The sequence below is a fragment of the Bufo gargarizans genome, chromosome 3 (genome assembly GCF_014858855.1).
Source record: "Bufo gargarizans isolate SCDJY-AF-19 chromosome 3, ASM1485885v1, whole genome shotgun sequence".
Lineage (NCBI taxonomy): Eukaryota > Metazoa > Chordata > Amphibia > Anura > Bufonidae > Bufo > Bufo gargarizans.
The window spans coordinates 567,179,750-567,206,376 of NC_058082.1; the positions used below are offsets into that span (position 1 = coordinate 567,179,750).

The following is a 26,627-nucleotide window of genomic DNA, read 5'->3' on the forward strand; positions in this document are numbered from 1 at the left end:
TCCTGTGACCCTAATAATGATGGCTCCTTTTTCCCGGTGTTAAAGGAGCTAACTTTGGAAGAGCAATGTTTTCCCCCTCCAGAGGAAGATCTTCTCATGCAGGGCCTTCTAAAACACCCTCAGGTGCACAGACTGAGATTAACAGCATGGCTTCTGAGGAACAGATGCTGAAATCCAGAGTTTTTTCAGACTCTGTCGTTCTTACTATGCAACAAAGTCATAATAAAGTTACCTCTGCTATATATGGTGAGGTGTGGAAGAAATGTTGTTCTTGGTATAATTCTTTGTAACAGGGCTCTTCTCTGTCTGTGCAGAATATTCTTGAATTTCTTCAAGAAGGTTTCGACAGGGGTCTTAGACCTAGTACTAGGTAAGTACAGATTTCCGCATTAAGCTGGTTTTTTAGACTTTCCTTTAGCAGATCACAGATGGATTAAGACTTTCTCTAGAGCCGTATGCAGAATCCATCCTTCCACACAGAAGTGTGTTCCGCCCTGGGATTTATCATCGGTTCTAAATTGCCCATGTAATCCTCCCTTTGAACCTCTTAACGAGTGTAGCATAAAAATGTTGTCTATGAAAACGGCTTTTTTAGTGGCTATAACCTCGGCCAGAAGAGTAGGAGAGATACAGGCTCTATCAGAGAACCATATTTGAAAATCCTGGAAGATGGAATAATATTTAAGCTTGATGCAGCTTTTGTCCCAAAAGTAGTGTCAGCATCCCATAGAAATCGGGGAAATAATTATTCCTTCATTTTGTACAGATACAAAAAAGGAGAAAGATTTTATACACTCAATGTCAGACGTTCAGTCCTGGAATACCTGGAGTCTACGTAACTTTTTAGAAAAGACTTGGCTTTTGTAAAGGATCTCCTGGCACCCCGACCTCAGTTAATGGATGCTCCCAGTGCCTCCCGAGGACACCAAGCACTCCGCTCGACACAGATACCACTACAGGAACCAGGAACAGCTCTTACAAGAGCTAGAAGTAATAGCCAGGGGAGTATACACGTATACAAATCCCCATACACATGAGACGAGGCTCTATGTTGAATGTAAAAACAGCAACTCTTTAATGGGTTATTTTTCAGCCTTTTATGCAGGTCTCCTAGCAAGGGACACTCCCTCTGGGGCCCCTGTAGAAGACTGTGACAGTTTATATTTTAGCCAATCACATGCATTTACAGTATTGAAACCTTCCCAGCAATTGTACACAAAACCCCCTTCCCTCTGTCTGTAACGCAATCAACAAAATACAATGAGCATCGTCTGAGACGCAATTAACTAACACACTGGCATTGTCTGAGACGCAATTAACTAACGCACTGGCATTGTCTGAGACGCAATTAACTAACACACTGGCATTGTCTGAGACGCAATCAACAAAATACAATTACCAAGCATAATGGGATAACTTAATCACTCACAGACAGAACAGACACATTTTTTCCAAAACACAGAAAACGCCTTAAAACCCCACATATATCCCCATAATGTATACATCCATGGGTAGCTCTGATCTGGGTGAACAACATATCCAAAAATCACCCAGATCCGAGCAGGGGTTCCCGAATTCCATGGAAGTCACATTTGGCCGGCCGCAAGCATGGCTTTCCGGACTATCTTCTCCTTCAAAGTTAGTATGGGCCATAATCCTGAGGCAAGAGGCTGGCAATCCGACCCCTCCAAAACCCAGTGGCGACGTTGGTTTCACCACAGTTTTATTTCTACAGTTTTCAGGGAAGAATAAAGGAAAACGAGCATCAAAAACCACAATTGCAAGATGGATAAAAGCTTTGATTCTCATGCCAATTCTTCTCGGGAAATTGATTTTACCTTACAAGTTACGGCCCATTCTACCCGTGCAATGGCGGCTTCTTGGGCGGAAAAGGCAGATGGCTCAATTGAACAGATCTGCAGGGCAGCAACCTGGTCCAGTGTTAATACTTTTTGCAGACATTATAGATTGGACCTTGCTGCCAATAGTGATTTGGCCTTTGGAAAGAGAGTCCTCCAGGCCATAGTCCCTATCTAAAAAAGTTGATCTGGTATTGCTCCATGTGGTGCTATCATGGAGGACGTCCTGGAAAGTAGGATTTAGATCTACCAGTAACTGGTTTTCCAGGAGTCCGACATTACAGCACCCCCCTTATTCCCTCCTTTTTTTTTTTTTGATAGATTGCATGTAAAAATAATAATAAATAAATAGGTTTGCATCTATCCTGGTGTGGTGATTGAAAAAGCACTGGTGATGGAGGGAGGGGCTTTTAACCTCTCTGTGCTTCCTGTCCTTTAGAGGTCAAAAAGGACATCCTCCATGTGGTGCTATCATGTCAGACTCCTGGAAAACCATTTACCGGTAGGTCTAAATGCCTGCAGTACCACTTTGTGGATTATACTGCCTTTAGGGAACTGATAAATGAAGAATACACAAGTGGCATTTTTTTTCTCCGCAGCAGAAAGGCCATCCCTGCCTTGTATTTCCACGAGGCTCCACAAGCCCTCTCAGCACTGCTGATACAACATGTAGCAGAAGAAGCAGCAGTGCACTTTGCTGAATATGGTGGACAGATGCCACCTCCACCTGACTGTCATCATGTGAACAGCCAGGTTCAGTCCTACCTGGACTCTACCCTTTCTCTGTCACAAACCCTGTTCTCTTACCCCCTGGACTTCTGGGCCAGCAGAATAGACCAGTGGCTGGCACTGGCCCAGTTTGCCATTGGGGTCCAGCCTCCAATGTCAGACATGGTATTCAGCCTGGCAGGCGGTGTCTTCACACCAAAGAGGGAAAAATTGCCCTCCACAAGTGTGGAAAACATTATATTTGTGAAAGTGAATCAGGCACTGATCCTTGAAGATTGACCCACCTCTAGCTGATGTTACTGAATCGATCTTCCATTGCTGACCATGCCTCTTTAACACCATCCCCTGATGCCACTGCTACCTTCTGTCTGGTCATCATGTTCCATCCTGTGCTGCTGCCGCTACTACTACCCCTACATGTCCTTCATGTCCTATACTTTACGGCTGCCAAAAAGAGGTTTTTTTTTCATGGTTTCTGTAAAAACCAAAGCCATTGCTTCTTCACTTCCCTGACATTCTGGCACATGTATTTCTGGCAGTGGAATATACACTCCTTGACCAAAGGACCAACACAGCCAAATGGAAATCTTGGATTGCTGCAAAACTCGGCATGCAGTTATGTCTCGGGTAGATTTGTAAGGCTACATGCACACGACCGTATGTGTTTTTTGCAGATCCGCAAAAAAAAAAAAAAGATGACATCCATGTCCCATCCATTTATTTATTATTTTTTATTTATTTTTTGCGGATCCATTGTAACAATTCCTAAAACGGACAAGAATAGGACATGTTGTTATATACTTTTTTGCGGGGGGAACGGACATATGGATGCGGATAGTACACGGTGTGTTGTCCGCATTTTTTTGCGGACCCGTTGAAATGAATGAGTCCACATCCTATCCGCAGAAAAAAACGGAACGGACGCGGAAACAAAATAGGTTTGTGTGCATGAGATCGAAATGATTTCAGGTGTCGTCTGATTAGACTTCTGTGTCTTCCCACAAGAGGGCGTAAAAGTGCTTCCCTCGCTGCCCTATAAGAACTGTCGTCTTCATTTGCAGTGGTGTCACAAATGAGAAACCTGGACTGGAACTGTATAATCTTTAGAGATGAATCCAGCTTCTGTTTGGGATTCCACAACAGCTCGTAGTAATACGAGGACACAGACAGCTCAGTGATATGTGCAGAACGTCCTGCCTCACATGTGTTCCCCTCATGGCAGGGCTTACAACTGCTGGTGTGATTGGGGGTGCCATCACATATGTCAGTTGGTCACCCCTAGTAGTGATACGAGGACACTAACAGCTCGTCTTGTGTTTGGCCTAGAGGCCGTGTCTCGTCTTGTGTCCAGCCTAGAGGCCGCGTCTCGTCTTGTGTCCAGCCTAGAGGCCGCGTCTCGTCTTGTGTCCAGCCTAGAGGCCGCGTCTCGTCTTGTGTCCAGCCTAGAGGCCGCGTCTCGTCTTGTGTCCAGCCTAGAGGCCGCGTCTCGTCTTGTGTCCAGCCTAGAGGCCGCGTCTCGTCTTGTGTCCGGCCTAGAGGCCGCGTCTCGTCTTGTGTCCAGCCTAGAGGCCGCGTCTCGTCTTGTGTCCAGCCTAGAGGCCGCGTCTCGTCTTGTGTTTGGCCTAGAGGCCGCGTCTCGTCTTGTGTTTGGCCTAGAGGCCGTGTCTCGTCTTGTGTTTGGCCTAGAGGCCGTGTCTCGTCTTGTGTTTGGCCTAGAGGCCGTGTCTCGTCTTGTGTCCGGCCTAGAGGCCGTGTCTCGTCTTGTGTTTGGCCTAGAGGCCGTGTCTCGTCTTGTGTCCGGCCTAGAGGCCGCCATCCGGGTCCTAGAGCCTCCTCTCCATTGTACAGTCCTTGTAATCTCTTAAATCTATCATCATTGCGGTCACACAGTGAAAGCTTCATTCCAGCAACGCCTTCTTGGTGCCTTTATGTTATTTGTCAATGAGTATCGCATATAGGATCACTCAGGTACTACCTATTGTAGGAACTCTGTAATGTAGACATGATGTGATCCTCCCTACTGGTTCCTGTCAGGCTGCCCACAGGATCACCTCATGTCTGTATGACAGAGCCTCTGTGTCACGGCTTGGTGGTAGTTTGCCGTGACACTTTTGCCGCGCATGATGGTTGCCGGTGGCAACATGTTGTTTGTTATGCATGCATGTGCACTTTTCCCTTCCCATTTCTGGTGTTATGGGGTTAAGGTGTGTGCAAGGTGGAGCTGGATGTGGCCTCTTGGCGCTTATTGTTCTGAGTTGTGAGGTCAGATTGTCTTCAGTGTCTTGAGCCGCTGGTGCTTTTCCATCTGCCCAGTCCTTGAGGGCCACCTTATGGGACATCAATGTCACCTGATGTCTTTTTATCTCACCCCTTTGTGTCTGTTTCTGGTACCCTACCTCACTTGTTGTATGTTTGGTGTGGGGTTTATGTTTGGGGTTGTTGTTTTGTCTGGTTTGGTGTTTCATGTCTGGCCTGTTTGGTGTTTCAGGTCAGCATGGATGCCAGACATATCCTTTGTATGTCCTATATCTCCTGAAGGAGGTCCCTGGGGTTCCCCGGCGGGGGAACATCAGGCAGCACAGCCTGGTGCCGCCATGGTTCTTGTCGCATGGTGGTCCAGGTTGTTACTACTAGTTTGTGTTTGTTGTTCGTGCTGGGTCCTGCCCGGTGTGTGTGTGTGTTTGGGACCATGCGCATTACCAGGATCCAGTGGTAGCGGCATGGACTGCTCGTGTTTCTTGTTGCTGCTGTGTCAGGTAGGGGTCCATGTTGGTCCTGTTGGCAGTTGTGTTTTCTGCCTCTGGACACTTACCTGTTTTGTTGTCCACTGCTGGCTGCTTTCTTCCCCTTTGTTGCTAGGCCTGTTGGAGACTCCGGTTCCTCCGTGTCTTGGAGGAATCGGTTGTCTTCACCTTCTGCCGCCATATTGCAGGGACCGTTAGGGTCAGTAGGGCCCTGGTTCGAGAGTATGAGCCCCCCCTATCATCGAGGCGGCTCATATAGTCAGGATGTCAGGGATAGGATTTAGGGATGCTTAGTTGGTTTCCAGCTCCCTTTTACATGTGAGTCCATGATGCATGTGTGCTCCCTGTTTACATGTGAGTCCGTGATGCATGTGTGCTCCCTGTTTACATGTGAGTCCGTGATGCATGTGTGCTCCCTGTTTACATGTGAGTCCGTGATGCATGTGTGCTCCCTGTTTACATGTGAGTCCGTGATGCATGTGTGCTCCCTGTTTACATGTGAGTCCGTGATGCATGTGTGCTCCCTGTTTACATGTGAGTCCGTGATGCATGTGTGCTCCCTGTTTACATGTGAGTCCGTGATGCATGTGTGCTCCCTGTTTACATGCGAGTCCGTGATGCATGTGTGCTCCCTGTTTACATGCGAGTCCGTGATGCATGTGTGCTCCCTGTTTACATGCGAGTCCGTGATGCATGTGTGCTCCCTGTTTACATGCGAGTCCGTGATGCATGTGTGCTCCCTGTTTACATGCGAGTCCGTGATGCATGTGTGCCCCCTGTTTACATGTGAGTCCATGGGACAGCCTTGGCCTCAGTGGACATGTGTTTTTGACATGGATGTTCTGGGGGCTAACAGTGGTATTGAGCTTGTTCCACAACACTTTAATAACAGGCCGGTTTTGTGCATTCTGCTTGTTGATGGTTTCCAGGCTCTGTAATGTGTTTCCCATGTTTCAGGGCCCCGTGTCTCATGAACAAGCTGTGAACTTGTCAGATGAAGACTGGACGCATCTCGAGAGAGAGCAGCGGGAGCTGTACGGCGACCTCCTGACCGAGAATGAGCAGACCCTGCAGGGCATGGGTAATGACTGCGACTCATCACCAGGCATGAATAGAGCCCCTCCCCCGGTTTGCGGTAACTGTCCTCTACCTTTCCCACACATTAGTCAGCAGGTGGCGCTATCATGATGGTGATCAGGTAGTAAAGATCTCTGCGGGTTAGAAGACAAAAGCTGATTGGCTGAGACAGCGGCACGGCAATAACTCCCACTTGTATCTATGTGTGCGGGGCCCGGACCTACTGGGTACTGGCCGGCCGGGGCCTACTGGGTACTGGCCGGCCGGGGCCTACTGGGTACTGGCCGGCCGGGGCCTACTGGGTACTGGCCGGCCGGGGCCTACTGGGTACTGGCCGGCCGGGGCCTACTGGGTACTGGCCGGCCGGGGCCTACTGGGTACTGGCCGGCCGGGGCCTACTCGCAGCTAGACGTAGTCAGAAATCATAGGCAAAGTTGTATTAATTGTGCCCAACTTGCCAAGAGGGTGTGGCCTCATATGCAATATCGCCTCAGAATTCTGGCATATAACGTAGGCCGTCAATTATAGATTTTTTTTTTTTTTAACTAGAATTTTTTCTCCATTTCACCATTTTGAGGCACATATAATTTTACTTTTTTGGGGCTGGTAATGTTAAAAAAACATCCCGTAAGGTATATTTGCCCTTTAAATTTGCAGCGTTTCTGGCGTGGCATAGCTAGCGTGGTACTGCTGCGGGTCAGTCCAATTAATGTTGTCTGCGGGAGGTTTCACTGGGACCATTGTGCGCTACACGGAGTTGAGGAACAGAGAAGAAAACCATTTTCGTGTCTTTTCTGTATAAGTTGTCCGGCTTTACAAGTAATATGAAAAATAATGGCTTTTAATATTTTTAAAACTTTTAAAGGCGTTTTCAGCCCTTTTTTTTTGCACTGATGACCTATCCTCTGGGCACCAAGGACCCCCGCCGACCGCGGCTCTCCGGACAGCGCTGTGCGTTGTCTAGGCCATGTGACCGATGAATGTGATGTCACTGGCCTAGGGTGTCCTGGGCTACAGAGGATCCGTCATCACTATATATACTACATAAACAGCAGCCAGATGATGGGCCGGGTGGAGTTCACACAGTTGGGGCCATATATGTTTGGACACTGACACAAATTGTGTTTTTATTACCTGTTTACCAAAACATATTCACGTTATAGTTTATATAATGGACATAAAGTCCAGACCTTTAGCTTTCATGTCAGGGCATCCACATTCACATTGGATGAAGGGTTTAGGAGCTTCAGCTCCGTTACATGTGATGCCCTGTTTTTAAAGGGACCAAAAGTAATTGGGTAATTGACTCGGGGGCCGTCTCATGGGCGGCTGTGGGCAGTTCCTTCAGTATTTCCTTCTCAATTAAGCACATAAAAGGCCTGGAGTTGATTTGGGGTGCGGTGCTTGCATTTTGAAGATTTTGCTGAGCAGTAAACATGCGGTCAGAGGAGCTCTCCGTGCAGGTGACACAAGCCGTCCTTCATCTGCGAAAACAGAAGAAACCCGTCCGAGAAGTTGCTGCACTATCAGGAGCGGCAAAATCTACAGTTTGCTACATCCTGAGAAAGAAAGAAAGCGCTGGTGACCTCAACCATGCAAGAAGACCTGGACGCCCACGAAGACACCAGTGGTGGATGATGTCAGAATAATTACCATGGTGAAGAGAAGCCCCTTCACAACAGCCGACCAAGTGACCCCACTCTCCAGGATACAGGCGTATCAATATCCAAATCTACCATAGAGAGAAGACTGCATGAACGTAATACAGAGGGGTCACTGCGCGGTGCAGCCGCTCATCAGCCTCAAGGATAAGAAGGCTGGATCGGACTGTGCTCAAAAACATCTTCAAAAACCAGCACACTTCTGAAAGAACATTCTGTGGACGGATGAAACCAAGATCGACCTCTACCAGAATGATGGAAATAAAAAAGTATGGCGAAGGCTCGGTACAGCTCATGATCCAAAGCATACCGCATCATCTGTAGAACCACGGTGGAGGCAGGGTGATGCTTGGGCATGCATGGCTTCTGGTGGCCCCGGGGCCCTAGTGTTTATTGACCATGTGACACAGGACAGAAGCAGCCGGATGAATTCTGGGGTCTTCAGAGACAGACTGTGCGCTCAGATCCAACCAAACTGATTGGTCGGCGTTCATAATACAGACGGACAATGACCCGAAACATAAAGCCGAAGCAACCCCGGAGTTTATTGAAGAAGTGGAATATTCTAGAACGGCCGAGTCACCGGATCTGAACCCAATAGAGCATTTCACTGGTCACAGACTAAACTTCAGACAGAAAGGCTGAAAACCGCGACAGTAAAGGCCGAGCATTAAAGAGGAGGAAAGAGCGTCCGGTGATGTCCGTGAGGTCAAGACTCCAGGCGGTCACTGCCAACAAAGGGTTACAACCAAGTATTAGAAATTATTATTTTATTTACAATTATTGTATTTGTCCAATTACTTTTGAGCCCCTGAAATGAAGGGATTGAGTTTAAAAAACATTTTAGTTCCTCACATTTTTTTGCAATCATTTTGTTCAACCGACTGAACTAAAGCTGAAAGTCTGAACTTCTCCGGCGTTTGACTCCATTGTGGTGACGAACAGAGATTAGGAAAACGTCGTCTCTGTCCGAATATATATGGACCTAACTGTAGATCTAAAATAAACAAATAAATATTCCATAATGTAATAAAATTATAAAAAGATCTAAAAAATACAAATGCATCAATGATGATGTCACTGTTGGTACCAGCATGGCTCCCATCAAAGTAAGACTCCCACAAAATGTTTCTTCTCTGAGCTGCTAGAAAGGTCCATGATGTCATCTGTGGAGGAGGGAATCTTCTTACCACTGACTGTATTTGTACGTTATAACCCCCCTTCTGATCCTCAGCTGTGATCGCCTCATGTGTGGACAGGACGCCAGTGTTAGCCTCCTAGGGATCAGTAGAGATGTAAGTGACTTTCTGTCTGGTGTCAGTTGGAGGTCGGTCACATGACACAGCTGAGGATCAGAAGGGAGGAGATAACTCACAAGTACAGTCACTGGGGAGAGGAGTATCCTCACTATAGTTCACATCGTGCACCTTTCTAACAGCTCAGAGAATAGAATATCGTGTGGGAGTGCTTCTTTACTAGCGGGCAGTGCGTGCGAGGGCCCCGCGTTGGCAGCTGATTGGACCAGGACCCTGCATTGTATTGTTATATTACATTGATCTGTTGGTTTATAGATTTAATTCACGGCTGGTCTCAATGTGTTTTTACCACCTTTACAAAATAAAGCTTTATGAACACTCGCTCTTTACCCTAATTACATGGGGGTCGGATGGGAGCAGAGCCTAGAGCGTGACTGAGGCATCTAGGGGGTGATGGTGCTGTGGTCCGGGGCAGTGTAACAGCGCAGCCACCCGCAGTATAAGGTCCAGCCTGAGGCCCAGTGATCAGGTCTAGGGTGAGGCTCGGGGTGCATGCAGCTCCCTCCCGGAGTGATGTGCTCCCGCTGTGCAGGTTGGTCCAGATGTTATAATGTGGGATCTTTTTTTGGGCAGGGTCCTTCAATGTCAAAATGGAGACTGCGCTGGGAATGGGGCAGAAGGAAACTCCTCCAACCAGTGTGTCTGCCAGCGGCCAAGATGGAAAGTCCGATGCCTGCAGCGATGCCCCGGCCGATCCCGCCAGAAGTCCATTGCCTGATTCCTACCACCCCAACACCTTCTTAAGTCCTGGGAGCGATTGCAGCCGTTCCTTCCATGAAACATCTGGCCGTACAAGCGCGCATGGAGTGCCTTCTTCAGCTTCCCTCGGTGCCTTCCAGAGAACATGCCCCAACCCCTGCAAGGATCCCTATGTGACTGTATTTCCAGAGGCCTCAGGTGCCAACAGCTACAGTGAGGCCTATGCCAGTAGCTCCACTGACGACTTTACAGGTGGGTAGATGGCTTTCAGGCAGTATCTCTAGAGCTGGCAGTGCAGCCTGGCGGGTGGGGATAGCCCTCATCTTGGGGTCCATTGGGCAGATACATGTGTAGTTAAAGGGGTTGTCTGACTGACTCCATGTCTGACTCCTGCCCCCCCCCCCCCCCCCCCATGAGCTGTTTGACGAGGCTACTTACGTCACATGTTTACTGGTCACGTGACGTAGGCGGAGCACAGTCTCTGTTGCAGTGACTGGACCTCAGCTGCCATCTGATGATGCTCACCTGCCACGGGTCCGACATCCTGAATATGGCCCAGCGATTTCAGAATCTCCGGAAACCCATTTAGTAACCTGGATGGCTTTTTCTATGAGCATTTTAGGGAACGCTGCTCTTTATTATTAGGAAAGTTTGTAGGAGTCCGGGGCCCCTGTATCTGCCTTCATGCTGCTGTCCTCGTAGGGCTCCAATGAGGGGCCGGTGTGGAGCTTCTAGTTTCTGCTCCGCTCCCCCGACACATAATACTTGTATTCCCCATAACAATTAGTGCTCGAGCACCTTTCTTCCTCTGTTAACACTCCCGGAAAAATCTGACTAAATTGATAATGGAGTGTTCCATCCGCCTTGCCAATGAGTTGTGTCCTGCGCGGTCCCTCCCGGTGTGTAGTCCGCAATGGCGACATAATAGTGTGCCAGGAACCACCACACTGACGGGAACTGAATTCCTCCATTTCCAGGGAGAATAGCGCAGGGACCCTGAAAAACGTGACTGCCCTAGATATACCCTGAGCCCAAAACCTCGCCCAGTAAACCCAGGGCCGGTGCACAGAAATGATGGCCGCATCCGATATTTGTCTTATTCTGAGCCACCACAGCTCCCTCCACCTGCACACAGAGGGCATTCCACGGCAGGCGGTGGCTGGATGGGAGTTAGGCAGTCAGCAGCTCCTCTTTAATTTTCTGAAAAGGTAAATGAAAAGTTCTGCTTGCTGTCAGTGAATGAACAGAGCCTATTGGTTACGGATGAAGTGCTTTTGGATCTGGCTTCTCGGCGACACTTCCTTTAATCGCAGTGGTGTCGGCCGTGGAATGTAGTGTCGCAGCATGTCGTATAGCGGCACCATTGAAATCCATGACATGAAATGTTGCGCCAACAGTGTTGCCGTAGCCTTCAGGGGGGTCCTCACAGTGAAGAACCTGAACACCTTAGGCTGGTTTTACACGGTGGTTGCGGGAACATGCGCGAGTGCAAAACATTGTAATGCATTTTGCACACGCGTGAGAAAAATCGCCATGTTTGGTACCTAGACCCGAACCCAGACTTCTTCACAGAAGTTCAGGCTTGGGATCGGTGTTCTGTAGATTGTATTATTTTCCCATATAACATGGTTATAAAGGAAATAATAGCATTGTGAATACAGAATGCATAGTACAATAGCGCTGGAGGGGTTAAAAAATAATCTAACTCACCTTAATCCACTTGATCGCGCAGCCCAGCTTCTCTTCTGTCTTCTTCTTTGCTGTGCACAGGAATAGGACCTTTGATGACATCACTGTGCTCATCACATGGTCCAATCACATGGTTCATCACTATGTTGAGGGACCATGTGATTGGATCATGTGATGTGACGTCACCACAGGTCCTTAGCCGGCAATTCAGCATTACAGAAGAAGACAGAGATCGGCAACTACGCGATCAAGGGGACTTTTTATTTTTTTAACCCCTCCATCACTATTGTACTATGCATTCTGTATTCAGAATGCTATTATTTTCCCTTATAACCATGGTATAAGGGAAAATAATACAGATCGGGTCCCCAGCCCGATCGTCTCCTAGCAACCATGCGTGAAAATCACACAGCATCCGCACTTACTTGCGATTTTCACGCAGCCCCGTTCACTTCTATGGGGCCTGCGTTGCGTGAAAAACGCAGAATATAGAGCTTGCTGCGATTTTCTCGTAACGCCCAAGTGATGCGTGAAAATCACCGCTCGTGCACCGCCCCATAGAAATGAATGGGTCCGTATTCAGTGCAGGTGCAATGTGTTCACCTCATGCATTGCACCCGCGTGGAAAACTGGCCCGTGTGAAAGGGGCCTTAGGGTCTGCTGCCTCACCTTCATCGTCTTATGACAAGGGTCTTAACCCTTCATTTACCATTGAAGCATTCACTTGCTTTGAGTTGTAGTTTTCAGGGTGCATAAATGCTGAGTTGCTGTGGTCGCTAGCAGCAGATTAACCCCTTAGATGCCAGCATCGGTATCAGCCGTGACGAGCGATGTAATCGGATGTTCGTAGATGACTCTTGTACAAAGATTGGGTCAAAGTAGCGCATGCTGCAAGTTCTTCCATCATTGCAGGATATTGGACCGTTGGCTATAATGAGAGTTCAGTACATGTCTGAGTAGGAAGCGATCGGCAGTACTGCCCACTTACTGTGCCAGCTAGACTTACCCACTTACACTGCAGGAACAATGCCCGCTCAGTTTGGTCGCACCATGCCACCAGCTAGTTACCATTTCAGGGAAGAAGCAGAAATAGAGCAGGCAATAATAAAAAGCTTGTCCGGTCCCTCTGCTTTCCTCCCCCATTACCCGCTGGGCAGGCCCATTTCCAGCTCAAGAAGAGCCATAGGACTGAGACCAGCATCGAGCGGCATAGGCGGGGGAATCGGGAGGCGACTGATGCTCAGTTTTTACTTTAATGTTGTCTGACCCAATTATGCTGCTTTTTATGATACTGCCCTTTGGGAAGCAGAATGCCCGCATGAATCCCTGCCACCCTGGCTTCCATCAGTGTCTGATTCATAGACTGGTGGCGTGGTACTGTGGAAACGTGACCCTGGGCCAGGGGCTGCTCCTAAGACTGGTCCAGCAGTCCTTTGTGACTGAGACCTCCTGGTATGTTGGCCCTGTGTCGGTCCACAGACCGTGGCCATGTTGTTTGACTTCTAGATTTACACACAATGGAATGAAGCCCATCACAAGGAATACCAAGGATTTCCTTTGCTATGATGAGACCCAAGGCTGGCCAAGACTAACCCTGATTGGGCTCTGCTATGTTAGCCTGGCCTCATAGACCTCAGATTTGCCTCTCTGAATAGAAAAGGCCGGCATTCACTGGAGGAGACGCAATACGTGCGTTCTGAAGACCCGCAGAAGATTCTTCCCTTCTCTGGGTCAGATCCAGAAGAGGATTACTCAGTGAGTGTGGCTAGTATTAACTGAATAGGGCTAGCAGAGATGTCCTGCCCTGGGCCTCTTCCTGCTCACATGTGCAGATAGAGCTCAAGCCCCCCATACTCGTATAGTCTACAATCTAATGTGTGGGGCGCTCCCATCTCTCCCCCAGCAGATGGGCGTCTTCCTGCTCACATGTGCAGATAGAGCTCAAGCCCCCCATACTCGTATAGTCTACAATCTAATGTGTGGGGCGCTCCCATCTCTCCCCCAGCAGATGAAAACTCTTTTGCTCAATCTTTGCTGCTCGCCCGATCAGCAGCTCTTTTCTCTCACCCCATTAACAACACCTAAATACTTAGTATAATCGGAGAGCGCTCCAGATGATACGATGAAGTAATTTGTGAGTTTTATTCAGCCGGACATAATGCACAACAAATTATGGCAACGTCTCGGGCTAAACGGTAGCCCTTCATCAGGCCTAGTTATCCCCACGTGGAAAGCGCGCCGGCAGGTTCACCAAACGTGTATGGGGGAGTCGGGGGAGAGAGATATCAGCTATTGAATGTCTATGGGCGGCTTTAATGCCTTTGGGTGGAGCAGTCACTCTCCCCTCGGTGAGCGCCACGTCTCTCCCACTTTTATAGTCATTGATAGAGTCCACATTGAGCACCACCACATTACTCGAGTCTCCTAGTCCACTACTACGGTCAGGAGATGCCGATGTAGCAGTGCCGGCTTTGATTGGATTACTCTCCCTGTAGCAGATTTCTAGCTGAAAAGAGGTCATATTTGGTGGCAGATTTCTAAATTGGAGAAGGTTTTAGCAGAGTTTTTTCAAGTATTCGATTGAGGTTTTTCTGCTTCCCATTGACTTCTATGAAATCCCCAATCAAATCGGCTTCCAAGTAACATGGAGTTTTTGACATGAAAGTGACTATTGGGGAGCTTTGAATCTGAATAGGGTTAACCCTAACGCCTGCTGCTGAATCAGTGGCAGAGTTTAGCCATGTGAACATACCCAATGTGTCCCTCAGTCAGAAATCACCAGACCATTGAACAGAGGTCGCCCCTATTAAGCAATGCCCATCAGTAGTCTTGGGGTCTTCTAGTACAGAAGATAAAAGGCTGACGGCTGCTTCTCCTCCTTCACCCATGCTGCTCCTCTAGTTTAGACCTTTTTAGAAGATATAAATTAGTGGAAGTAAAGTCTTTTTATTTTTCTGATTTTCTCTGTGTTTCAGTAGAAAACATGCACATTATTCATATCAAGCAGGAAGGATCCCTCCCCGACCTCCTACCGCAAAGTAAGGCTGTGGACCGCGATGTCTGTGCTGAGAATCTGTGTGGTGAGCAATCAGTCAAACAAGAGGAACTACGTGGCTTTGCTGGTGGGACATTAATGGTTTCACACGGGAGCATCAACACTAAACACACTTCTAGAATTACAACCCTCAATGAACAAGTGAAGATCCTTCTCAGCAAGTCCATGAAGAAACGTCCGACGAAGAAGCGTTTCCAATGTCCGAGATGCGAAAAGAGCTTCCACTGTCAGTCGCACCTCATTATGCATCAGAGGGTGCACACTCGAGAGAGGCCGTATGTGTGCGAGTGTGGAAAGACCTTCACCCAGAGTTCTAGCCTGTTCAGACACCAGAGAGCCCATCGGGGTGAGCGACCTTACATTTGCCCTGACTGTGGGAAAACATTCACCCAGAGCTCCTATCTTCAAATTCACCAAAGAACACATACAGGAGAAAGACCCTACGCCTGTGGATATTGTGGCAAGTGTTTCCGTGTCAACTCCACCCTTGTCAGGCACCAAAGGGTTCATGTGGGGGAAAAGCCATATATATGTGGCAAATGTGGTAAAAGTTTTAGCCAGAGTTCCTATCTGTACATTCATCAGAAGACGCACACCGAGGAAAGGCCGTTCACTTGTAATCAGTGTGGAAAAAGCTTCAAAGTCAACTCCTCTTTACTCCGACATCGTAGACTTCATCTAGTGGAAACCAGCGAGTGTCCACACAGCTAGAAAGTGTGCGGCTCCTGGGGGAGGACTCCAGAAATGTGACTAGTATTCATGTACATAGAATTTTATTATATATCGAATGTTGGTGCTCATGCCCTTTGTAAGATGAATAGAAGATATTTCAACCTGGGAAACTGTTTATCTGTTTTGTATAAAAAGGTTTAGAAGAAATGCCGACGGCTCCTTATTCTGTAGTCATTGGATTTAAGGGTGGATTACATTATTTTACTATGTAACTCTCGGGAGTTCTCCTCATGTGGGTGGGTGATGGGTGCGAGATCTCCTCATGTGGGTGGGTGATGGGTACGAGATCTCCTCATGTGGGTGGGTGATGGGTACTAACAAAGCGTTGTTCCATGGGTGCTTAAAACGTCTCAAACCATGGTCTTGTGGGTCTTGTGACTTTATTTATTTTTTGACCTAGTGCTGTTCGTAAATGACCCCCACGGTTTCTGCTTTTTTTTCCCCTACAATATAGAATTTACTTCTTTCCGCGACTGAGTGTTTTGTGAGCCTTGACACTTCTTCTTGTTCTGTTTGTCCAGGCACCTTTCAGTGCATTAAACGGCAAGACCTGTGATATGTTAAATTGGAACCTGCATTCCCTATGTACTTTACAAAGCCACAAACGATCTTCTCAAACTCCTGTGACGTCACACAATGCACAAGACATGCAGAGAAAACCTTAAGCGTATAGGGAAACCTCCACCAATCACTAGTGCTCCTGACTGTAAGGAGTGCTCTAGGCATGCATATCACTAGCTGGAGCCGCCGTTTACACTGCATTCTAGGTTATTTAGCAGAAGGTGAAGTCAAGGACCAGGTAATACATGTCCGTACTAGGGGCTGGTGCTACCACCACGTGTCTAAAGCGGACAGGAGGCAGGGCACTTTAGTTTCCACCATTTAACAGTTTTTAGTGGCCTTATGGTTTTTACTGTTTTAGGAGAATCTATGACCTTTAGTCAGATTAATCAGTAATGGTCTACCACTGATGTCCAACTACAGAATGTTGGTGTGGAATTTGTGCCAGAATTGAGAACACGAAGATGTCCCAAAATTCTGTTGAATGCAAAATTTCTTCTGTCACCATCTGTAAACCGATGCTTTGACTGAAAGGTTGACCGAGACCTAATTAATAACCTTCATTGCGGCAGTTTGAGACGTGACGAGAGACTCCATTGGTGGTGCCAACTCGTAATGCATCAGCAAGTGCAAACCAGGGCGAGGCCTTGTGTGTGGGAGTGTGGAAAGACCTTCACTCTAACATCAGGCACATTGCAGCAGAAAGTCTTCAGACTCTTTTACTTTGACATTTTATGTTGCAGTCTTGTGATAAAAAAAAAATATAATGTTTCCCACATCGTTCTGCCCTCAATCCACCATAATAAGAAAGTGAGAATTTGGTAGAAATAAAAAAATTAATCTTTCATTGATCTAAGTATTCAGCCCCTTTACTCAGGACTTGGTTAAAGCCCTTTCGGCAGTGATTACAACTTACAGTCTTGGGGATGATGCCACAAGGTTTACACCTGAATTTGGGAATTTTCTGCCCTTCTCTGCAAATCTTCTCAAGATTTGTCAGGTTGGATGGGGGTCGCCGGTGGACAGCCATTTTCAGGTCTGTCCAGAGATTTTCCATTGTGTTTAGGGCTCTGGCTGGACCACTCACAAGAGGACATTCACAAAGCTGCTTCTGGGTTGTCTTGGCTGTGTGCTTGGGGTCAGTGTTTTGTTGGAAGGTGAACATTTGGCCTAGTGTGAGTTCGAGAGAGCTCTGGATCAGGCTCTAATTAAAAATACCTCTGGACTTTGCTCTATTTGGGGTTCCCTCAACCCTGACCAGTCTCCTTGTCCCCCACAGCTTGTTGCTACTACCACCATGCTTCACTTTATGGATGGTATTGTGAGGGGTGCCTGGTTTCCTTCATGATGCTCTTTAGGGCCTTCTTTTTTTTTTATTTATTTTTTACTGAGGCGAGGCATCTTTCCGGCCACTCTACTATTAAACCCAGATTGGTGGAGGCTGCAGTGATAGTTGACCTTCTGGAAGTTTCTCGCATCTGCACACAGGGTCGTTGTAGCTCTGCCAGAGTGACTACTAAAGGAAATATGTCACAAAAAATGTTATCTGCCAGTTAAAACCAGACAACAACACTTGATTTTGGTGCCGGCCATCTTGCCTAAACTGAGCTTAACAGCATTTAGAGATCCATAAAAAAAATTGCTTTACAGCAAGGCCATGGTCCATTTACAAATTGGTCAGGAGGGGACCTCCTATGGGAAAGTTTTCTAGGCATGCTCAGTGACCTGTGTAGCGGTCAGGAGGGAGCTGATAAGCTGTGATATCACTTGTGATATGGTGGGTCCTGTGTTGTCTGTACACAGAGGGGCTAATGAGACTGCAATGATAAGATAACAGCAGTAAAGTGATCTGTACAGACTAAGGGCTGTATTACATCAGCCAATTTCTACAAGACGCCTCCCCAATGGCATTGACAGGAGGGTGTCCCCGCCGCCTGGACATGAAACAACACTGAAGCTCCAGATTTAAAAGGCCTCCTCTCCCTACCTAAGCGAGTGTTGTTTCCTGTCCCCGGAGAGCACGGAAGTTCCTGCTCTGGCTGGTATGCCAAATTATTGACTGCATGGCCTTGTTTCTCCAGGATTGGGAGGGCCGCTGCAGAGGTCAAGAGCTCCGGGTACACTGTGCCTCCCTTCCCCTTCCTTAGGCATAAGCCCCGGGCTTTTACCTCTATGCAGAGGTTGTGGATCCGATGCGGCAGGCATCTTGGCAGACAGGCTCTTCTCAGAGGTGGAGGAGGCTCCTGGTGGAGCAGGGCGTCGGCACACATCATGACGCAGCGACGGTGCGTTGGCATGTCATGTGCGCATGCACGCAGGCTGCGACCGGAAGCCGGTGTTGGTGGGGATATTAAAGAAGATGTCCACAGCAGAGTCTGGTGTTTCCCTGCTACAGCATGTCTGCTCCTCAGGACGCCAACTCAGCCCGCAAGCCTGTGGATCCTGGTTCCAGCGCCCTCAGCCTGGTAAGCTTCCTCTCCTGCAAACTTGGGCAGATATTTGTTTCTGGTGTGAGGCTCTTTTCTCATGCATCATAGGGTGTCTGTTGCTGAAGGTTTAAAATTAATTTTCTGCTAGACCTTTTTTTTTATCATTTTGATTATTTTAGGGCAGAGAAACCTTCAAGACACCAGGGGGAGATTCAGAACGCAAGAAGTGCACCATATGCAGGAAATCCTTTATATCTAAATCCAAGAAGTCACTATGTGTGAAGTGCACAGAAAAAGTGGTATCAGAAGATTCTCCCTCATTTCTAGACGCCATGAGGAGTATGATTAAAGAGGAAGTAAATGCAGCAGTAGAATCAAGATTGCCCCCCTTGTCTCCACATGCCTCCCACAATTTCCAGTTATATGGATTTGATGTAGATGAAGGAGAAATCCTTGATGACAGATCTGACTCCTCGTAAGACGGTTAATGAAGACCGTTATTCCTTCCAGAAGAATCTTAAAGTCTTCTAAAAACCATAAGGGCTACCATGAACTTAGAGGATACTAGAGAAAGCCAGTCTGTCCAGGACCAAATGTTCCAGGGTCTGGGGAAAAGAAGACAAGTCTTCCCTGTCCTTAATAGCATTAAAGATCTAATCTCTAAAGAATGGAGAGACCCTGAGAAAAGAGCCCCTGTCTCAAGCTGTCTTAAGAGAAAATATCCTTTTGTAGATTCTGATTCAAATCTTTGGCATAAGACTCCAAAGATAGATGCACCTGTTGCCCGCATTTCAATGAAAACCTCCCTTCCGTTTGAGGACATGGGGCTGCTACGTGACCCCATGGAAAAAAAATGCAAAAGCTTACTTAAAAAGGCATGGGCGATAAATACCCGCTATGTTTAGGCCCAGTATTTCTTCCACATGCACGGCTAGGTCCTTGTCAGTATGGCTGGGTCAATTAGAGGATCATCTGGCAGCGGGAATCCCTAGGGAGAAAATTTTGGCATCCTTACCAACGTTGAAACAAGAGTAAAATTTTTTAGCTAATGCTTCGGCTTATTTAGTAAAACTGTCTGCCAGATCAGCTGCCATCTCCAATGCTGCCAGAAGAGCCGTATGGCTCTGTTCCTGGTCAGGGACAATGCTTATTAAAACCCTTTTTTTTTTTTTTTTTTTTTTTTTTATCAGTCCTTGATGACATTTTGGTGAACGCTTTTGATAAGAAAAAAGGATTCCCTACAGCGAGCAGATTTTTCTTTTTTCATCAGAGGCGGTCCTTTCGGAATCAAAAGAACAGGCAGAAGGCGAACCAGAAGAGATTTCTCGGGTAGATGGCAGACCTCAAGAGGTAGAGGGAAAGGATTCCTCTTCTATCCGGACAATCCTGCAAAATCCACTCAATGACGCCAGATATCAAGTAGGAGCAAGATTTAAAAAATTTGTTCCAAAATGGAAAGAAATTGGAACCTCCCCAGGGGTTCTGGCTTCCATTCAAAGAGGCTTCAGTCTAGAATTAGATACCTGTCCAACAGATTATTTTATAATCAACAAGCCGTTGCCTTATAGGGAACAACAACTGTCCCTGTAGTAAGAAATCTCCTTTCTTCTCCAGAAAAAGGTATCACTTCCGGTCCCAGAAGACCAACTCAAAAGGGGTTTCTATTCTCCAGTGTTTCTGTTCAAAAAAACTGTAGGGATCATTTAGGCTCATTATAAATCTACAGAGATTAAACAAATGCTTAAAGGGAACCCGTCACCAGGATTTTGTGTATAGAGCTGAGGACATGGGTTGCTAAATGGCCGCTAGCACATCCGCAATATCCAATCCTCATAGCTCTGTGTGCTTTTATTGTGGGAAAAAAACTGATACATATGCAAATTAACCTGAGATGAGTCCTGTCCCTGACTCATCTCATGTTAATTTGCATATGTATCAAATCATTTTTTTTACACAATAAAAGCACACAGAGCTATGGGGACTGGGTATTGCGGATGTGCTAGCGGCCATTTAGCAACCCATGTCCTCAGCTCTATACACACAATCCCGGTGACAGGTTCCCTTTAACTCACAAGAAATTCAAAATGGAAACCATCAAATCGACCATAAACCTCTTTCGCCAGAACTGCTATATGGTAACTATGGATTTACAGGATGCTTATTATCATGTGCCCATCCTCATCCTAACCTTAACCCCAGAAGTATTTGAGAATCGCCGTTTACATAGGAAGTCGCCTTTTGTCACTTTTTTAATTCCAAGCTCTTCCCTTTGGTCTCTCTTCTGCTCCAAGGATCTTCTCAAAAGTAATGGGTAACCGGCTACCTTCATCTACAGGGAATTCTTATAATACCCTTTTTAGCCGACTTTCTAATTGCAGCCGGAACAGAAGAGCTTCTCCTACTCCATCTAGACCTGGTAAAAAGACCTTACTCGGTTTAGGATGGATAATAAATCTCAAAGTCTGATTTCATCCCAAGTCAACAAAAAGTCTTCCTAGGCGTTCTAGATTCACATCTGTTTTTCCTCTGGAAGAGAAGACATCAGCAATTGACCATGTATCAGAAAATCTCTGTTTTGCAGGTTAAAACCTCCACCATCAGGAATATTTTGACTATTCTGGGTCATCTGACATCTTAAATACCCGCAGTCAGATGGGCACAGCCATACAAGGGTTCTACAGTCCCTTCTCCTAGATTCTTGGGACGGTACTCAGACCTCCTTAGACAAAAGGGTAGGTCTTCCATCAAAAGTATTGCAGTCCCTAGCCTGGTGGAAAATAAGAAATTTACAGACGGGTCTACTGGCATCAAGATCCTTAGATCCCAATGTCTTCCATCAGATAATATTAAGATGGGGAGTTCCAATCCTGGACCTGTTTGCAGATCGGGGCAACAAGAAGGTACAGAGATTTTGTTCTCTATCCCCACAGGATCAACCAGAGATTCTGGATGCCCTATCTCACTCATGTCCAAAAGGACTGCTATACGCATTTCCCCCTTTCAACTTTATTTCAAGAACTCTTATGAAAGTAGCAGAGGAACAGTCTCAGGTAATCATGATCGCTCCTTATTGGCCAAGAAGAGCCTGGTTTTCTCAACTTGTCAGCAGGAGAATACTGGACTCTTCCACTGTTTCTAGGGTCCGAACTACCATCCCAGTGTGTTTCCAAATCATGTCTGATCGCCTGAATTTACCACAGGTGACTCCAATCAAGATGCAGAACTCGGCTAAATGTCAAGTGTCATTGCAAGGGGCTGAATTCTTATGTCCATGTGAAATTATATTTTTTTCTTTATAAAAAATTTGCAGAAATGTCTAAGATTCTGCTTTTACTTTTCAATTATGGAGGATGGAGATCATATTGATGGGGGAAAACATTAAAGAAAAGGTGAAAGGCTCTGAAGACTGTGGGGGGGGGAATTTATCATGAGTAGAATATCTGACGTCAGTTTTGCTTTAGCCTGTGTTGGAGTACTTTGCGCCATATTTATCAAATGTCACAGGTTGTTTGATAAATTTGTCTTGTCCTTAAACCTAACACTTTTGTCTAGAAAAGCTACTGCCGTTTTTCTACTCCCCTCCTCCTGCAGTGAGATTGCGACTATTCTGCAGCTTTTTAAAGTCGCAATAATAAATCAGGAGTGAAACTCATTAACCACACCCACTTTCCCACCCATAATACTAAACTGGAGTGAGTGGTGTAAAAATGCAAAAAGTCGCAAAATTTTGTGCAAGTGCATGTAAACGTCGCAAATTTTTGCGCAAATGCTTAAATTTAGAACAAATGAGTGCAAAAAGTCACAAAAGCCGTATTTTGCGACTTTTTGACTCCAGAATTTTGGAGTGAAGGCTATGATAAATCAGGGCCTTAGAGTGCATTGTATCAGAGAAACAACTGGGGTGAGCGGATTTATGTTTGTACTGTGGGAAGACCTACACCCAAAACTCCCACCTGATTTTTTGAAGAACACACACAGGAGATTCTGTAGCTGTGGATATTGTGGTTTGGTGTGAACTCTACCCCTGTCAGGCACCAGGGCTTTACATGGAGCTGTATACATAGATGAAAATATACAAACCGGATTCCCAAAAAGTTGGGACACTAAACAAATTGTGAATAAAAACTGAATGCAATGATGTGGAGATGGCAAATGTCAGTATTTTATCTGTAATAGAACGTAGATGACGGATCAAATGTTTAATCCGAGTAAATGTATAATTTTAAAGGAAAAATACGTTGATTCAAATTTTCACGGTGTCAACAAATCCCCAAAAAGTTGGGACAAGTAGCAATAAGAGGCTGGAAAAAGTAAATTTGAGCATAACGAAGAACTGGAAGACCAATTAACACTAATTAGGTCAATTGGCAACATGACTGGGTATAAAAAGAGCTTCTCAGAGTGGCAGTGTCTCTCAGAAGCCAAGATGGGGAGAGGATCACCAATTCCCACAATGTTGCGCAGAAAGATAGTGGAGCAATATCAGAAAGGTGTTACCCAGCGAAACATTGCAAAGACTTTGCATCTATCATCATCAACTGTGCATAACATCATCCGAAGATTCAGAGAATCTGGAACAATCTCTGTGCGTAAGGGTCAAGGCCGTAAAACCGTACTGGACGCCCGTGATCTCGGGCCCTTACACGACACTGCACCACAAACAGGAATGCTACTGTAAAGGAAATCCCAGAATGGGCTCAGGAATACTTCCAGAAACCATTGTCGGTGACCACAATCCACCGCGCCATCCGCCGCTGCCAGCTGAAACTCTACAGTGCAAAGAAGAAGCCATTTCTAAGCAAGATCCACAAGCTCAGGCGTTTTCACTGGGCCAGGGATCATTTACAATGGAGTGTGGCAAAATGGAAGACTGTTCTGTGGTCAGACGAGTCACGATTCCAAGTTCTTTTTGGAAATCTGGAACGCCATGTCATCCGGACCAAAGAGGACAAGGACAACCCAAGTTGTTATTAACGCTCAGTTCAGAAGCCTGCATCTCTGATGGTATGGGGTGGCATGAGTGCGTGTGGCATGGGCAGCTTGCATGTCTGGAAAGGCACCATCAATGCAGAAAAATATATTCAGGTTCTAGAACAACATCTGCTCCATCCAGACGTCATCTCTTTCAGGGAAGACCCTGCATTTTTCAACAAGATAATGCCAGACCACATTTTGCATCAATCACAACATCATGGCTGCGTAGGAGAAGGATCCGGGGACTGAAATGGCCGGTCTGCAGTCCAGATCTGTCACCTATAGAGAACATTTGGCGCATCATAAAGAGGAAGGTGCAACAAAGAAGGCCCAAGACGATGGAACAGTTAGAGGCCGGAATTAGACTAGAATGGGAGAGCATTCCTATTTCTAAACTTGAAACTGGTCTCCTCGGTCCCCAGACGTCTGCTGAGTGTTGTAAGAAGAAGGGGAGATGCCACACAGCGGTGAAAATGGCCTTGTCCCAACTTTTTGGGGATTTGTTGACACCATGAAATTCTGATTCAACATATTTTGCCCTTAAAATGGTACATTTTCTCAGTTTAAACTTTTGTTCCGTGATTTATGTTCTATTCTGAATAAAATATTAGAAGTTGGCGCCTCCACATCATTGCATTCAGTATTTACTCACGATTTGTATAGTGTCCCAACTTTTTTGGAATCCGGTTTGTAGTAAGAATTTTACCCCAACCTCAGATCTTTACATCCATCAGAAGATCCACAGCGAGGAAGGGCCCTTTACTTGGAACCAGTGTGGAGAAAGCTTAAAAGCAAACGCCTGTTTACCCAAAGGTTTTCTAGAATTGGCCAATCTTTAATCACATTAGAAAAAAGAATCCTCAAATATTGGAATGTCTCACAATGAAGACATGGAGAATTGATGTGAAGATTGCGGGATAAATGGGAAGACTACAACCACCTCATTCGATGGCAAGCCAATATATTTTCTTCATTCAGTAGCTGCCCCATCAAACCCAGTTTTAGGGAAAGCTAATATATGCCCCCCAAAATAATGTAAATCTTGTCGAGAGCGGCAATAAACCGCTGACAATACAGATGCAGCAAAAGTCTTCCCGTTCTTCTGCCATTGTGATTTATGGAGGGTTTATCTTAAATTATTTTTTACTTCATTCTGCTGCTCTGTGGTCAGTGGTTTCCATCCTTTACATAGTCAGCATTGTATTACTGGTGCCTTCGTGTGTCCACCTCTGTATAAAAGGGCTGTTTGAGAATCGAGGAAATGATCTGTTCTTTTCATCGTAAACCCCATCATACCTGACCATGGCTTGTGTCTGGTATCCACTTGAATAGCTGCAATACTAAAGAAAGGCCATGCTCGGGAGGGCTCTGTTTAAGCCTGTTCACTTGAGCAAGTTTGATTTTTTGCTTTTAACTTTAGTTGTATTTTGTTTTATGTTTTAAACTTTAGTTAGTTTAGACTATATTGAATTACCTCGTCTACCATTCAAGGCCTCAACTGGTAATCTGAATAATACTCCCTCGACAAAGGCCGTCAACCACAACTGATACTCTCTGAACTGAAGGGCTGGAGATATAATGGTAGCTGTCTCCATCAGGTGTCCCTTTCCTCTGTTCCAGGGCTGAAGGGTAGTGATTCAAAAGTAATGAAACATGAGAAGCATGACCCTTAACTTTTTGTCTTACATATTTAATCTACATTTTTGATCAATCAGTAAAATTTCATGTACAGATTATTATCCTCTTTTTACGATTTTCTCTTTCATTAGAAAACATATCCATTATTCAGATCAAGCGGGAAGCATCTCCAAGCGACCTCCAACCACAAGCCAGTACTGAGGACATTGATGTCAGTCCTGAGACTTCCTGTGTGGAACAAGCACTCCAGGGCTTGAGCAGAAATCATGGGAAACCAGCAAAGGCATCAAATGGAAGCAGAGCACCCAAAGTTAGTAAGCCGCTTGATGTGACAAGGGCATATGTGCCTAGCCAGGACATGGAATACAGCGAAGAGACATTAAAAACACAACGCTCTATAGCCATCACCAAATCATATTGGGGTCGATATGATACAAATGCTTCTGCTAAGAAGCCATTTCAGTGTCTGAGATGTGAAAAGAGCTTTAACTGTAGATCCCACCTCATTATGCATCACCGAGTGCACACCCGAGAGAGGCCCTACGTGTGTGAGTGTGGGAAGGCGTTCACTCAGAGCTCTAACCTATTCAGACATCAACGAGGCCATCGACATCACAGAATGCAGCTCCATGGGCAGAATTATTCATGCCCTCAGTGTAACAAGGAGTTTCCTGAACTGTCAATACTTCTTACTCATCAAACGACCCATCACAGGGCAGAAGACGGACTTGTGGGTGCTGTGGAGACTTGTGACTCCAAAGTAGGATAAATGGAAGGAGATGAGCACTAGTCTCTTAGAACGGCTTCAAGGGTTAATAACTGTAGAAGACTAATGATCTGTAATAAAATCTGTGATCACATCCTTTTATACTAACCGTCTGGTGTTTTGCTTGTTAGTTAAATGTTTTTGGGTCAGGACCATTCTAAATTACAAAATGAGAACCTTGTCATATAGTGATGATGACCTTAAAGACCTCAAGCAATTGATTCTGGGTCGCTACCCCCTGAAGACTTCAGCTTGTTCTGGATGAGGACAAAGAACTATACAAACACTGAGATCTGTGTGTGAACAGTAACCAGCAGAACCTAGAGGGCTGATCCCAGCTTCATCAGGTGAGCCTTCAGCAGTAGATGGAAACCTATCCTTTCACTGGTAAGGGATGGCCACGTCGTCTTGGAGTCCGGTACTGCAGCAAATCCTTACTAATAAATTAAGGACACGGCAATGGTTTTTTCTCTGCACTTCAAGAAAGGGAACTTTTTTATTGTCCTGCACTGACATGCAGTAGGATTTTTATTTTATTTTTTGGGTGGGGGGGGGGGAATTATATTTTTAAATGCCACAGTTTTTGGGGTACACAATATCATGTAACCTTTAATAAAATTTTAGGGGTGACAGCATGAAAAAACCCAGCAATTCACACTTTGTATTTTTGGCATTCGACAGGTGGGAAGCTCACCCTC

The 26,627-nt window shown here is 46.1% G+C and overlaps 1 protein-coding gene across 5 annotated transcripts in view; it reads left to right on the forward strand.

Moving 5' to 3' along the window:
- LOC122930725 (zinc finger protein 211-like) overlaps positions 1 to 26,031 on the forward strand; it is a 52,743-nt gene extending 26,712 nt beyond the window's left edge. Inside the window, exons 4-6 of one of the 5 annotated variants that reach the window (XM_044284292.1) lie at positions 6,290 to 6,467; positions 9,960 to 10,337; positions 14,750 to 15,780. In XM_044284292.1, the coding sequence (XP_044140227.1) occupies positions 6,290 to 6,467; positions 9,960 to 10,337; positions 14,750 to 15,540 (1,347 nt within the window). In that variant the 3' untranslated portion in view covers positions 15,541 to 15,780. Of the gene's footprint in view, positions 1 to 6,289; positions 6,468 to 9,959; positions 10,338 to 14,749; positions 15,781 to 25,294 lie in introns of those variants that run through there. The other 4 variants (XM_044284293.1, XM_044284295.1, XM_044284291.1 and 1 more) reach the window with 4 other exon arrangements.
- Positions 26,032 to 26,627: the final 596 nt, after the last annotated feature.